The following is a 16216-nucleotide window of genomic DNA, read 5'->3' as shown; positions in this document are numbered from 1 at the left end:
AATATGTTTTCACATCGCAGTTTGCAGATTAAGCAGCAAAAAACAACAGAATTCATTGAATAACAGAAAATCAACCCAAAAAAGTTAAAGTAAAAAGACTATAACAAAGGCATATAGATCATGGAGAACACATGAGGCAGTAGTTTCAAACTCAGAGTCAGAAATTACTTTCTATATAAAATGTTAATGCCACAGTTAAAAGACAGATTGCCTGAATTCCTGGATATAAAACAACTGCTTACCCTACTAGAAACAAAAATTCACATGTAAGATTTTAAGCATTATGGGAAATGGCATACAAAACTATGAAAAATAATACATACCTATACCTTTTTCCAGGAGTGTTTATGCAAATTACTATGGACAATGTCATAAGACACGTCTCTACAAATTACATTTTAACTCAAATTACATTTAGTCTATGAGCATCAAACAATCATAACAATACAAAACACCCTTCCAAATCATGGATTTAGAAACAGGAAGATGTGTTTATGGATGAACCATCATCCAAAGACTTAACAACCATAAGAGAATCTAAAATGTGTTCAAAATGAAAATCAAAATGTTGTAGTCAAGTGTGTAGCCAGCAACTGAAATCAACCCTGGAAGACAGGACCTGGCTTTCAAGTGTATTGTAGAACATAAGAAAAACTGTCAATTCAAGAAATAAACAATATACATATCAAGAAAGTAGAAAGTAGGGGGAAATCAATTTATGAACAAGTACAGGAAATGAAAAATAAAGATACAGAAAACCGATGTACGATTATTCTTGTTACAGTTTGGTTCTTTACAAAACTGATCTGAGACCCTGCTCCTCTGGTAACTCATTTCCCTGTGCTGTCAGATTTGTGTGAAATTGAACCTTTGTCACAGAAGCTTCTTATAGAAGTGGGTAGGGGTTAATACAGAGAGTCTTTACTGTTCAAAGTACCATCCTCCCCAGCCTCCTACCATATCGCCACTTCCTTCCACATAGGGGATATCCAGAGTCTGTCATTTCACTCAGGGTAGGGTCCAGGCACTCCCCTAAGAGTCCAGGCAGAGAGAGTATCCCTCTTTGTGCTATGGACACATGAGGTCCATTTGTATTCCAGGGATAAACACTGATCTACTGCCCAGGGCCCCATAGGTTGTTCAGGCCTCCTCACTCTGACTCTCACACTCAGGGAGTCTGGATCAGTCCCATTCTGGCCTCCCAGCGTTCGGGTCTGGGGCCCAAGAGCTCCCCCTTGTCCAGCTCAGCTGTCTCTGCTAGTTTTGCCAGCCCATTCTTTGCCAATTTGCTCATCACTCCTCTCTCTCTGTCACTGGGTTCCTTGGGTTCAGTTCAGTGTTTAACTGTGGGTGTTTGCCTCTGCTTCCATCAGTCACTGGATGAAGGTTCTAGGATGGCATATAGTGTAGGCTTCAAGTTCATTATCAGGAATGGGAATTTAAAGTAGTCTCTACACTATTGTTTATCTTGCCAGTTGGTGTTAACCCTTTAGATCACCAGAGGTCTCACTGGTGCCAGATCTGTCTTCTAACCTATGACTCCCTCTTTTATGGTATTTCACATGCTGCTTTCACCATATTCTACCCTCCACTCAACCTTCCTGTTCTCCCATGACCTATTCTCTCTTCCTTTTCTCTCCCTCTCTTCTTCCCAGCTCCCACTCCCCCCCCCACCCCTCGCCGTGATCCCAATCTGTTCAGAAGATCTTGCCTCATTCCTCTTCTCTGGGGTACCATGCATATCTCTCTTAGGTACTTTCCTGTTTCCCAGACTCTCTACCAGTGGAATTTCAGACTGGCACTATTCTGATTCATGTCTAAAATCCGTATATGAATGAGTACATACTATGTTTGTCTTTTTGTGACTGGGTTACCTCACTCAGGATGATTTCTTCTAGTGCCATCCATTTACCTGTGAATTTTAAGATTCCATTGTTTGTTTCTGCTGAGTAGTACTCCATTGTGTAAATGTACCACATTTTCTCTATCCACTCTTCAGTTGAGGGGCATCTAGGTTGCTTCCAGATTCTGGCTATTACAAATAATGCTGCTATGAACATAGTGGAGCAGATGTCCTTGCTGTATGAATTTGCATCTTTTGGATATATGGGATATATGCCTAAGAGTGGAATTGCTGGATCTTATGGTAGATTGATTCCCATTTTCCTGAAGAATCTCCATACTGATTTCCAAAATGGCTATACAAGTTGGTACTCCCACCAGCAGTGGAGGAGTGCTCCCCTTTCACCACAACCTCTCCAGCATAAATTGCCTTTGGTGTTTTTTTTATTTTAGCCATTCTGACATGAGTAAGATGGTATCTCAAAGTTGTTTTGATTTGCATTTCTGTGATGGCTAAGGATGTTGAGCACTTTCTCAAATGTCTCTCAGCCATTTTAAACTCCTCTATGGAGAATTCTCTATTTAGTTCTGTAATCCACTTTTTAGTTGGATCTTTTGGTGTTTTGGAGGCTTTGCTTCTTGAGTTCTTTGTAAATTTTGGAGATTAGCCGTCTGTCAGATGTGGGATTAGTGAATATTTTTTCCCATTCTGTGGCCTGCCTTTTTGTTTTGTTGACTGTGTCCTTTGCCTTACAGAAGCTTCTTAGTTTCAGGAGGTCCCATTTGTTAATTGTCGATTTCAGTGTCTGTGCTATTGATGTGATGTTCAGGAAGCAGGTTCCTGTACCAACTTGTTGAAGAGTATCTCCCAATTTCTCTTCTAAGAGTTTCAGTGTCGTTGGATTTCTGTTGAAGTCTTTGATCCATTTGGACTCAAGTTTTGTGCAAGGTGATAGACATGGTTCTATCTGCAGTCTTCTGCATGACAATACCCAGTTATGCCAGCACCTATTGTTGAAGATGCTTTCTTTTTTCCACTGTATAATTCTAGCTTCTTTGTCAAAAATCAAGTGTTCATAGGTGTGTGGGTTAAAATCACGGTTTTCAACTCAGGTCCATTGGTCTACTTGTCTATTTGTGTGCCAATACCAAGCTATTTTCAGGACTATAGCTCTATAATAGAGCTTGAAGTCAGGTATGGTGATGCCTCCTGAAGTTCCTTTATTGCATAGGGTTGTTTTGGCTATCCTGGTTCTTTTGTTTTTCTACATAAAGTTGATTAATGTTCTTTCCAGGTCTGTGAAGAATTGTGCCAGATTTTTGATAGGGATTGCATTGAATCTGTAGACTGCTTTTGTCAAGATTGTCGTTTTTATTATGATGATCCTACCAATCCAAGAGCATGGGAGATCTTTCCATTTTCTGGAATCCTCTTTGATTTCTTTCTTTAAAGACTCAAAGTTCTTGATATACAGGTCTTTCACTTCCTTGGTTAACATTATCGCCAGATATTTGATGCTGTTTATGGCTATTGTAAAGGGTGATGTTTCTCTGATATCTTTCTCATTCACTTCATCATCTATATATATTAGGGCCACTGATTTTATTGAGTTAACCTTGTATTTTTGCTGAAGGTGTTTATCAGCTCTAGGATTTCCCTTGTGGAGGTTTTTGGGTCACTTATGTAAAGTATCATATCATCTGCAAATAGTGAAAGCTTGACTTCTTTTCCTATTTGTATCCCCTTGATCTCCTTTTGTTGTCGTATTGCTCTAGCTAGAACTTCAAGTACAATATTGAAGAGATATGGAGAGAGTGGACAGCCTTTTCTTGTTCCTGATTTTAGAGGAATTATGTTGAGTTTCACTCCATTTAGTTTGATGTTAGCTGTTGGTTTACTGTTTATTTCTTTTATTTTGTTTGGGTATGTTCCTGTTATCCCTGATCTCTCTAGGACCTTTATCATGAAGGGGTGCTGGATTTTGTCAAAGGCTTTTTCAGCATCTAGTGAGATGATCATGTGGTTTTTCTTTCTGATTTGTTTATATGGTAGATTACATTGATAGATTTTCTAATGTTGAACCATCCCTGCATTCCTGTGATGAAGCCTACTTGATCATGGTGGATGATTATTCTGATGTGTTCTTGAATCCGATTTGCTAGTATTTTATTGAGTATTTTTGCATTGATGTTCATGAGGGAAATTGGTCTATAGTTCTCGTTCTTAGTTGTGTCTTTGTGTGGCTTGGGTACCAAGGTAATTGTAGTCTTGTAAAAAGAGTTTGGCAGTGAGCCTCCTGCTTCTATTGTGCTAAATACTTTGAGGAGTATTGGAATTAGCTCTTTGAATTTCTGGTAGAATTCTGCACTGAAGCCATCTGGGCCTGGGCTTTTTTTGGTTGAGAGACTTTTGATGACTGCTTCAATTTTGCTAAGGGTTATTTAGATTGTTTATCTATTTAGATTGTATATCTATTCTTGATTTAGTTTTGGCAAGTGATATCTATTCAGGAAATTGTCTAGTTCCTTTAAATTTTCTAATTTTTTGGAGTACAGATTTTCAAAGTGTGCCCTGATAATTCTCTGGATTTCCTCAGTGTCCATTGTTATGTCCTCCTTTTCATCATTTCTGATTTTGTTAATTAGCATGCTCGCTCTCTGTGTATTTTGGTTAGTTTGGACAAGGTTTGTCTATTTTGTTGATTTTCTCAAAGAACCAAGTCTTTGTTTCATTGACTCTTCTTACTGTTTTCCTGGATTCTACTTGATTGATTTCAGCCCTCTCTTTGATAATTTCCTGGTGTCTGCTCCTCCTGGATGTGTTTGCTTCTTTTTGTTCTAGAGCATTCAGCTGTGCTATTAATTTTCTAGTGTCACTGTTCTCCAGTTTCTTCATGTGGGCACTTAGTGCTATGAACTATCCTCTCAGCACTGCTTTCAGAGTGTCTCATAAGTTTGGGTATGTTGTGTCTTCTTTCTCATTGAATTCCAGGAAGTCTTCAATTTCTTTTTTTAATTTCTTCCTTTACCCAGGGATGGTGCAATTGTACATTGTTCAATTTCCATGAGTTTGTAGGGTTTGTGCGATTTGTGTTATTGTTGAATTCTAATTTTAATACATCATAGTCTGATAAGATACAGGGGATTATTCCAATATTTTTGTATCTGTGGAGGTTTGCTATGTTTCCTATTATGTGGTCAATTTTAGAGAAGGTTCCATGTGGCACCCTTTGTGTTTGGGTGGAATGTTCTATAGATGTCTGTTAAACCCAGTTGGGTGATAACTTCTATTAGTTCTTTTGTTTCTTTGTTAAGTTTCTGTCTGGAGATCCTGTCTAGCGGTGAGAGCAGAGGGTTGAAGTCTCCTACTACTTCCTACTACTAGTGTGTGAGATTTTATGTGCGATTTGAGCTTTAGTAATGTTTCTTTCATGAATGTGGGTACCTTTGTATTTGGGGCATAGATGTTCAAAATTGAGACTTCATCTTGATGGACTTTTCCTTTGATGAATATGAAATGTCCTTCTTCATCTCTTTTGATTGATTTTAATTTGAAGTCTGGTTTGTTAGATATTAGGATTGCTACGCCTGCTTGTTTGTTGGGTCCGTTTGATTGGAAAATCTTTTCCCAACCCTTTCCTCTGAGGTAGCGTCTGTCTTTGATGTTGAGATATGTTTCTTGTATGCAGCAGAAGGATGGGTTCTGTCTTTGTATCCATTCTGCTAGCCTGTGTCTTTTTATAGGCAAATTGAGACTGTTGACATTGAGGGATATTAATGACCATTGATTGATGATTCTTGTTTGTTCTTGATTTATTGGTAGTGGAGTTATTGTATGTAGGTTCTCCTCCCTTTTTCTTTTGGTGTTTGATAAAGTGGGATTATCTATTGCCTGTGTCTTTGAGACTGTAGTTATCTTCATTGGGTCTAGGTTTTCCTTTCAGCACTTTCTGTAGAGCTGGATTCATGGATACCTATTGTTTTGGCTTTGTCATGGAATATTTTGTTTTCTCCATATATGGTAATTGAAATCTTTGCAGGATATAGTAGTCTGGACTGGTATCCTTGTTCCCTTAACATTTGTAGGACATCTATACAGGATCTTCTGGCTTTCATAGTTCCCATTGAGAAGTCAGGTGTAATTCGGATAGGTCTGCCTTTATATGTTACTTGGCCTTTTTCTCTAGCTGATCTTAATATTTTCTCTTCATTCTGTAGGTTTGAGGTTTCGATTATTATGTGGCGAGGTGACTTCTTTTTCTGGTTCAGCCTATTTGGTGTTCTGTAAGAATCTTGTATTTTCATAGGCATATCCTTCTTTAGGTTAGGGAAGTTTTCTTCTATGATTTTGTTGAATATATTTTCTGTACCTTTGAGCTGTATTTCTTTGCCTTCTTCTATATCTATTATTCTCAGGGTTGGCTTCTTCACGATGTCCCGTATTTCCTGGATATTTTGCGTTAGAGATTTGTTGGTTTTGAGATTTTCTTTGGTTGATGACTGTATATCCTCTAATGAGTCTTCAACACCTGAGACTCTCTTTTCTATCTCTTGTATTCTATTGGTGATACTTGCATCTGTAATTCCTGATTGTTTGCCCAGCTTTTCTATTTCCAGCATCCACTCATTCTATGTTTTCTTTATTGTTTCTCTTACAGCTTTCAATCCTTCAACTGTTTGAGTTGTTTTCTTCATCTGTTTGGTTGTTTTTTTCTTGGTACTCTTTAGATTCTTTGAGATATTTGTTTATTTCTTGAATTTTTTGGTTTGCCTTTTCCTCCATTTCATGTATTTTTTTCTTCTGTTTCTTTAAGGGATTTCCTCATTTCTTCTTTGAGGGTCTCTATGATCTTCATAAAATAATTTTTAAGATCTGTCTCTTCTGCTTTGTCTATGTAGTGCTTTTCAGGTCTTGCTGGCGTTGGGTCTCTACATTCTGGTGGAGTCATGTTGGTCTTTCTATTTCTGAGTGAGCTCTTATTCTGTCTTCTTCCCATCTCTTCTTCCAGTGAGTGCAGGTGGGGTCTTTCTGTCTCCACTTGTCTCCTTTCCTGAAGCTGAAGCTGGGGATGCTGGAGGGTAGGGTCTGAAGCTGGGGACACCGGAGGGTAGGGTCTGGAAGGACTTTCCTGTGTGGGCAGGTCCTCTGGCTGCCAGGAGCAGCCCCGGAAGATTGAGGGGATGGGTGATGGGCGGGAGATGTGGGGTGTCCCAAGGGAGGCCCAAGCTCACCTAAAGCTGGGGTCACTGGAGGTTGGGTTCTGGAAGGACTGATGCCTTTCCTGTGTGGGTGGGTCCTCTAGATGCCAGGAGCAGGCCCCCAGAAGATTGAGGTGGTGGGTGATGGGCAAGGGATTGGGAGTGGCCCCAGGGATACACAAGCTCACCTGAAGGTGGGGATGCAGAAGGTTGGGGTCTGGAAGGACTGATGCCTTTCCTGTGTGGGCGGCTTTACATTGGATTTTTAAATGCACCGCAAAGGTACAATATCTTAAACAAAAATAGAAACATATATACATATATAATATGTGTGTGTGTATATATATACATATATACAATAAAAATAACCTTAAATTGGTATCAATATACAAAAATATTTTAAACAAGAGTATAAATGTATATACAGTATAACAAAAATAACTTTAAATGTGTATCAGTATACAAAAATCCATAACAATGTAAAATATTTAAGACTGGAAGTTTTTGTTTTTGTTTTTGTTTTTTAAGTTTAAAAGTAGATTCAAACCGGGCATTAGTGGCACATGCCTTTAATCCCAGCACTTAGGAGACGAAGTCAGGCAGATCTCTGTGAGTTCGAGGCCAGCCTGGTCTACAGAGCGAGCTCCAGGACAGCCGCCAAAGAAACCCTGTCTCGAAAAACCAAAGAAAAAAAAAGTAGATTCAATAATCTACCTTTTATTCTGTAATTTCTTTTCAGAACAAGATCCCTAAATCTAATCCCCTTTGTTCAGCCTTTTTCCTGACCATTCACAATAACAGCTTGTAACCATACACTAAACAATCACAAGTATATGTAACCCACTGGGTGACCAAAACCCATCCACCCACCTCTTGGGAATGGGGGTGTTGTGCTCTCTAGACTGTTTCCTCTTGTCTGTGGGCACTGAAATCTTTGGGGGACCCTGAGAAAATTGGTCACCTCCTGGCTAGAATAGTCAGTGAGCCTGGACCATCTCAGCCAGCAGCTTGAAGCCTTTCTGGACACAGAACTCTGAGGAACTGCAACAGAGGCATTCTGAGGTTGGGTCACCTGGGTCACCCATTTTCTCTGGCATCTGGTCCCCCTTGCTCTGAAAACACATAATCTTTCAAAGGTACTATACATATCTGCATTAGCATACATATGGACTGTGCATTGTACACAAGTCAGCCAAAGATGTTTTATGTTTGAATAGGTAAAATCTATGTCACATGTCTTGTAGTTCTTAGGTTTATTTCCTTATGTCTGTAGCCAGGATTTTCAGGGGATCTCCCCCAATAAAATTTGATCCTCTTTAACCTTGAATGAATCCACAATCTTTCATTTTCTGTGGAAACAAAATATAACCTCTTCTCAAATTCAACATTATTTCCTTCCATTTTGAAGTTAAGACATCTTTTAGACTGTGGAACTAGGAAGCCCACGGTTGACTTCATTTTTGTGTGTTTGGAATCTTTTTAAAAAGCTTTCTCAAGTCTTTTGTGGAAATACGTGACTGGACATTGGGTTGGACAAAGTCCATTTGTAGTAGGACTTTTCATTGGGAACTCCAGTTTACAAGTGGCATGAAGACTTATTATTAATTGTGAAATCATGGCCAATATCTTAGTCTGTTTCTAACTAGATCTTATAACTTAAACTAACCCATATCTTTTACTCTATACTCTTACATGGCTGGCTTAACTGTGTTTTATAATGGCCATGCTGCATGCTCTGTGTCCCCTGATGTGTCCTCCCATCTCTGCCCTGATTCTTCCCAGCATCCTCTCTGCCCTGAAAAATCCTGTCTAGCTATTGACCATTAGGCTTTTTATTAAATCAATCTGAGTGACACATCTTCACAGTGTACCAAAGATTATTCCATAACAAACCGTGGCAACACATAAAGGAAAACATTTAATGGGTGCTGTTTCAGAGGTTTAGTGCATCATCATCATGATGAGAATCATGGTAAAATGCAGGCAGAAATGGTGCTGGAGAAGGAGCTGATAGTTCTACAGCTGGAACTGCAGGCAACAGGAAAAGACTGTGATGCTCTGGCCAGACTTGAGCATCTGAGATCTTAAAGCTCACCCCTGGTGACAAACTTCCTCCAAGGCCACACCTACTTCAACAAGGCCACACCTACTTCAACAAGGCCACACCTCCTAGAAGTGCCACTCCCTATGGACCTATGAGGCCATTTTTGTTCAAACCACCACAATAACGTAAGATTTTAAAAATAAAGCCAAGGTAAAGACATCTTTAGAAAACTAGTATTAAATGTATTACCAGTCTACGTATGGAATGACCACTACTAAAGAGAAGAAAGTAATGAATAAACAAGGATTTGAGTGTAGAAAATGGAATTGAGGTGAACAGACATGGTAAGAGGCATAGGCACCATAATTGTAGTGAACAAAATTAAACTTAACAAAGAGAAACAATCATTAACCAATCCAAAAAAAAAGGACAAAAGAAGTAAATAATGAAGTCACCTTCAAACTAAATAATGTTGATTGGCATGGTAAACATGACTTAATTTAATTAAATTAAAATTCAGAAGTTAGATATTAAGATTGCTACACCTGCTTGTTTCTTGGGTTCATTTGATTGGAAAATCTTTTCCCAACCCTTAACTCTGAGGTATCGTCTATCTTTGACGTTGAGATGAGTTTCTTGTATACAGCAGAAGGATGTATTCTGTCTTTGTATCATTCTGTTAGCCTGAGCCTTTTTATAGGTGAGTTAAGACCATTAATATTGATGGATATTAATGACCACTGATTGTTCATTCTTGTTTGTTTTGGATTTGGTGGTGGTGGTATTGTGTGTGGATTTCCACCCCTTTTTTCTTTTGGTTGTTGGTAAAGTGGGATTATCTATTGCCTATGATTTTCTGGTTGTAGTTAATATTCTTGGGTTGGAGTTTTCCTTCCAGAATTTTCTGTAGGACTGGATTAATGGATATATATTGTTTGTTCTGGTTTTGTCATAGAATATCTTGTTTTCTCCATATGTAGTGATTGAAAGTTTTGCTGGGTATAGTAGTCTGGTCTGGCATCTGTGGTCCCTTAGTATTGGTAGAATATCTGTCTAGGACCTTCTGGCTTTCAGAGTTTCCACAGAGAATTCAGGTGTAATTCTGATAGGTTTGCCTTTATATGTTACCTGACCTTTTTCCTTTGCTGCTCTTAATATTCTTTCTTTATTCTGTATGTTTGGGGTTTTGATTATTATGTGGCCAGGGGACTTTTTAAATGTGGTCTAGGCTACTTGGTGCTCTGTAAGTATCTTGTAATTTCATTGGCATGTCTTGCTTAAGGTTGAAAAGTTTTCACCTATGATTTTGTTGAATATGTTTCTGAACCTTTGAGGTAGGTTTCTTCACCTTCATCTATCCCTATTATTCTTAGGTATGGTCTTTTCATGGTGTTCCATATTTCCTGGATGTTTTGTGTTAGGGATTTGTTGAACTTAAGATTTTCTTTGGTCAATGAATCTATTTCTCCTAGTGTATCTTCAACACCTGAGTATCTCTCTTCTGTTGGTTATGTTCGCATCTGTAGTTCCTGATTGTTTACCCAGATTTTTATTTCCAGCATTCCCTCAGACTGTGTTTTTTTTTTTCTTGTCTCTATTTCAGCTTTCAAACCTAGCACTGTTGGAATTGTTTCAAGCAATTTTTGCTTTGTCTTTTTCTTCATTTCTTCTCCCCTCCACTCCCCTTCCCTCCCCTCGCTTAACCACTCCTCTCTTCCCTCTTCCCCAGCTCTCCTCTCTGTAGTGGGAAATAGCTTGGTATTGGCACAAAAATAGACAGGTAGACCAATGGAATCAAATTGAAAACCCTTATATTAACCCACACACTTATGAATACCTGATTTTTTACAAAGAAGCCAAAATTATACAATGGGAAAAAAAATAAAGCATCTTCAACAAATGGTGCTGGCATAACTGGATGCTGGCATGTAGAAGACTGCAGATAGATTCATGACTATTGTCATGCACAAAACTTATGGATCAACATAAATCTAGTCACATTGAACCTCTTAGAAGAGAAAGTGGGAGGTACTCATGAACAAATTGGTACAGGAGATCACTTCCTGAACATAATACCAGTAGCACAGACACTGAGATCAACCATTAATAAATGGGACCTCCTGAAACTGAGAAGCTTCTGTAAGGCAAAGGACACAGTCAACAAGACAAAAAGGCAGGCCACAGAATGGGAAAAGATATTCACTAACCCCACATCTGATACAGGGCTGATCTCCAAAATTTAAAAAGAACTCAAGAAACAAGTCTCCAGAACACCAAAGGATCCAATTAAAAAGTGGGGTACAGAACTAAATAGAGAATTCTCAATAGGGGAATCTAAAATGTCTAAAAGACACTTAAGAAAGTGCTGAACATCCTTAGCCACCAGGGAAATGCAAATCAAAACAACTTTGAGATACCATCTTGTTTCTGTCAGAATGGCTAAAATCAAAAACACCAATGACAGTTCATTCTGGAGAAGATGTGGAGAATTGGGAACACTCCTCCACTGCTGGTGGGAGTGCCAATTTGTACACTCACTATGGAAATCAGTATGGAGATTCTTCAGGAAAATGGGAATCAATCTACCACAAGACCCAGCAATTCCACTCTTAGGCATATACCCAAAATATGTACATTCATACAACAAGGACATCTGTTCAACTATGTTCATAGCAGCATTATTTGTAATAGCCAGAACATGGAAGTAACCTAGATGCCCCTCAACTGAAGAATGGATAAAGAAAATGTGGTACACTTATGCAATGGAGTACTACTCAGTGGAAAAAAAAAAACAATGGAATCTTGAAATTCATGGGCAAATGGACGGAACTAGAAGAAACCACTCTGAGTAAGGTAACCTAGTCACAAAAAAGACAAACATAGTATGTAATCACTCATATATGGATTGTAGACATAGAGCAAAGGAGTACCAACCTACAATCCACACCATCAGAGAAGCTAGGAAACAAGGAGGACCCTAAGAGGGACATATAAGGTCCCGCAGAGAAGAGGAGAGGGACAAGATATCCTGAGCTAATTGAGAGCACGGGGAGGGGGGGAGGGAGTTAGGAGAAAGAGAAGGGGAGAAGAAGAGGTGAGAGGAAGATATGAGGGAACAGGAAGATAGAGTCAGGGGAAGAATAGAGGAGAGCAAGAAAAGAGATACCTTAATAGAAGGAACCATTATAGGTTTAAAGAGAAATCTAGCACTAGGGAAATGTCCAGAGATCTTCAAGGATGACCCCAACTAACAATCTAAACAATAGTGGACAGGCTACCTTAAATGCCCTTCCCACATAAGGGATTGGTGACTACGTTATATACCATCCTAGAGCCTTCATCTAGTAGCTCTTGGAAGCAGAAGCAAACACCCACAGCTAGACACTGAGAAGAACTCCTGGAATCCAGTTGCAGAGAGGGAGGGGTGATGAGCAAAGGGTCAAGATCCGGCTGGAGAAACCCACAAAAGCAGCTGACCTGAACAAGGGAAAGCTCATGGACCCAGACTGATATCTGGGAAATCAGCACAGGACTGATCCAGACCCCCTGAATGTGGGTGTCAGTTAGGAGGCCTGGTCAATCTATGGGGCCTCTGGTAATGAATCAGTATTTATCCCAAGTATACGAATGGACTTTGGGAGCCCATTCCACATAGAGGGAAACTCTCTCAGCCTAGACACATGGAGGAGGGTCTAAGCCCTACTCCAAATGATATGACAGACTTTGAAGATTCCCCATTGAAGGCCTCACCCTCCCTGGGGAGCAAAAAGTGGATGTGCCAGGGGATGGGTGGGGGGCAGGGGAGGAGGGGAGGGAGAGGGAACTGGGATTGACATGTAAAAGAAGCTTGTTTATAATTTACATAAAAAAGATAAAGAAAAGTCAATTAGAATATTTTTAATTTTTCATCAGAAACTGGAAGACAAAAAGACAGTGAGTTTATCCCAAAAATATTTTAGTCATTTAGGGATAAAGACTACATTCATCTTATGTTGTTACTGTATCAAACTTTCAACTTCTAGCATAGACATAAACTATCTTGCTATTCAGGGGGTGCTGGTAAGGTTGTGATCCTTCTAAAGTTATTGTAAAAGAACCCATTTCTTACATTTTCAGCTCGCATGACCTTCCTGCCTTCTTTGGCTTATGGCATCTGTCTTTCATCTTCAAGGCTAGCACTGATGTGCTGAATCCTTTCACCTCAAAGGATGGCTGATGGAGTCTCCTGCCTCAGTCTCCCAACTTCAAAACAGTTGTGATTAAATTGTGCCATAAGGATGTTCAGGATAATGTTTCTACTCTATGTTCACTTGATGAGCAATTTAATTCCATCTGCAAAGTAAATTACCCTTTTCCTTGTTTAGAACATGGGTTGATGGCCCAAATGTATTGGAATACTAAATAAAGAAGTTTATGAATGAAGAAAATAAATGTTCAATAGATGTGCCTTATAAGAAACTGAATAATGTGTATTGTGCAATTAAGATTTTTCTGATCAGAAAATTTAACCTTACATATATGTTTCAATCTTAATATATTAGAAAAATGACTAAGTCAAACTAAATATATGAAAGACTAAAGCATATAAAGTTAGATAACAATGAAATAAAGAATTTATATGCAGGATAATTATTTTCATTTTAATTAAATTTATTGGTTTTTTAGACAGATATTATGTAGTCCTAGGTAGCCTCAAACTTGATATGTGGCTGAGTCTGGCCTTTTATTTCTGATTCTCCTATCTCCATGGCCTGATTGGTGGAATTACAAGAATGTGGCCCTGCCTCAGTAAAGAAGACATTTATAAAGTAAAATGTGGTTAACACCTAGTGTCCATCTACAAATGAATGTGTAAAGAAAATTGAATATAGTGGCATACAATGGAATGTTATTCAGCCATAGATATTGGTATGCTATTTACAACAACATGAATAACCTTTAAAACCTTATGCTAAGACAAATAAGCTAGGCACATAAGCAAATACTTATATTCTTATTTATGTGCAGAATCTAAGAAAGTCATAAAAGAAGCAAAGAATAGAGTAAGCATGGGGTAAGTATAGAAAAAATGAGAAGATGTTGGTAAGAGCATACAATATAAAGATATAAACAAAGATGAATACGTTCAAGAGATAGTGTGTTGTGGTGTCTATAGCTAACAATCCTGAATTGTTTGCTGGAATTTTAAGAAGAAACCAGATATATTAAATGTCTTTAACAACTCAAAGGATAATTTTTTTGGAGATGAAGGTGTTAATGAATTTGAGTTTGTTAATCTTTAAACAGCATGCTTCAAGCCATCATGGACAATCTTGAAGAATAAGGAAATTCAGAAAACAGTATATAGGAAAATATAGCAATTCTATTCATGCTTGGTCTGTTTTAACTTCTTGTTCTTATCTTGTAGGATGGTAGTGAACCACTTGCCCAGCTAGGCAAGAAATATAATATAAAGGATTCATTTTACAAATCTTCAACACAGAAGTAAGCTCTTTATCCAATGAAAAAATTTAAGTATATTTCTTAATGTTTAAGGGTGTATGTGTCAATAATGATCTGTATCATATCTTTATTAATATCTATTTAGATGCATTTTAATCCAGCAGTAAGTTGTTCAGTTTCCATGAATTTGTAAGCTTCCTGTTGTTTCTGTTGTTATTGATATCCAACTTAATCTCTGGTGGTCAGATAAGATGCAGGGTATTATTTCAATTTTTTTTAAATCTTTGGAGACTTACTTTGTGTCCCAGCATGTGGTAAATTCTGGAGAAAGTTTCATAAACTTTAAAAAAGTTTTTTGTTTGTGTGAAATGTTCTGTAATTATCTGTTAGGTGTTCTTTTTGGTTTATGGTATAATTTAGCTCCTGAAATTTGGTATCTAGTTTTTGTCTGGATAACCTGTTTCTTGGTGAGAGTAGGGTATTGAAGTCACAACTCTAACTGTGTGATGTTAGCTGTAGCATTTTTTCTTTTATGAGCATGGATGCAACTGTGTTTGGTGCTTAGATGCTTAGAATTGCAATAACCTCTGGTGGATTTGATGAGTATGACATGTCCATCTTTATCTCTTCTGATACATTTTGATTTGAACTCTTTTTTTAGGTAGTAAAATGGCTAAATATACTTACTTCTTGGATCCATTTTCTTGGAATACCTTTTTTCTATACTTTTACTCTGAGGTGCTGTCTACCCCTGGTGTTAAGGTTTATTTCTTGGATGCAGTAAAAGGATGGATCCTATCTTTGAATCCAATCAATTACTCTATTTTTATTGGCAATTGAGATCACTAATGTTGAGTGTTACCAATGAACTGTTGTCTGTAGATTCTCATTATTTTGTTGTTGTGGGTTGTTTTCTCCCTCGTTATTTGCTCTGAGATTATTTTTTCCTGTCTTTTCTTGGGTATGGTTGACCTCTTCAGGTTGAAATTTTTCTTCTAACACTTCTTTAGACCTGGATTTGTAGATAGAAACTGTTTAAATTTGGTTTTATTGTGAAATATCATGCTTTCTCCATCTATCGTGACTGAAAGTTTTTCTGGGTTTTGAAGTCTGGGCTGGTATCTTAGAATCTTCAAGCAGAAGTCCAGACCCTTCTGGGTTTTAGAGTCTCCCTTAAGAAGTCTGGTATTATTCTAATAGGTCTGCCTTTATATGCTATTTGATCTATTTCCCTTACTCCTTTTAATATTCTTTCTTTGTTCTGTATATTTAGTGTTTTGATTATTATGCACTGTGGCGACTTTATTTTCATGTTCAGTCTATTTAGTGTTCTGTGTATTCTTGTACCTTGGGGACCTCTTCTTCTTTAGGTTAGTGAATTTTTCTTTGATGATTTTGTTAAAAATATTTTCTATGCCTTTGATCTGGGTTTCTTCTTCTGCTATCCCCATAAATCATAATTTTGGTCATATTGTCCCAGGACACTAAGAATGTTTTGCCTGGATTTGTTTTTATATTTAACATTTTCATTGAGGGAGGTATCATTTTTTCTATCTTGTCTTCAATGCCTGAGATTCCCCCTTCCATACCTTGTATTCTATTGGTAAGGCTTGCCTCTGAGCTTCCTTTTTGAGTTCCTAAATTTTGATTTCTAATTTTACCTCAGTTTGGGTTTTCTTTTGAAAGTTC

The 16216-nt window shown here is 38.0% G+C and overlaps 1 protein-coding gene across 1 annotated transcript in view; it reads left to right on the top strand.

Annotated features, from left to right (window-relative positions):
- Spata48 (spermatogenesis associated 48) overlaps positions 1-16216 on the top strand; it is a 58606-nt gene that overhangs the window by 13411 nt on the left and 28979 nt on the right. Inside the window, exon 3 of the mRNA XM_040746661.1 lies at positions 14493-14569. Coding sequence (XP_040602595.1) covers positions 14493-14569 — 77 coding nt within the window. The remainder of the gene's footprint in view (positions 1-14492; positions 14570-16216) is intronic.

This window comes from Mesocricetus auratus, unplaced genomic scaffold, assembly GCF_017639785.1.
Source record: "Mesocricetus auratus isolate SY011 unplaced genomic scaffold, BCM_Maur_2.0 Super-Scaffold_100006, whole genome shotgun sequence".
Taxonomy (NCBI): domain Eukaryota; kingdom Metazoa; phylum Chordata; class Mammalia; order Rodentia; family Cricetidae; genus Mesocricetus; species Mesocricetus auratus.
Note: the sequence above shows the minus strand (reverse complement) of the source record. Positions and strands in the feature narration are given on the sequence as shown.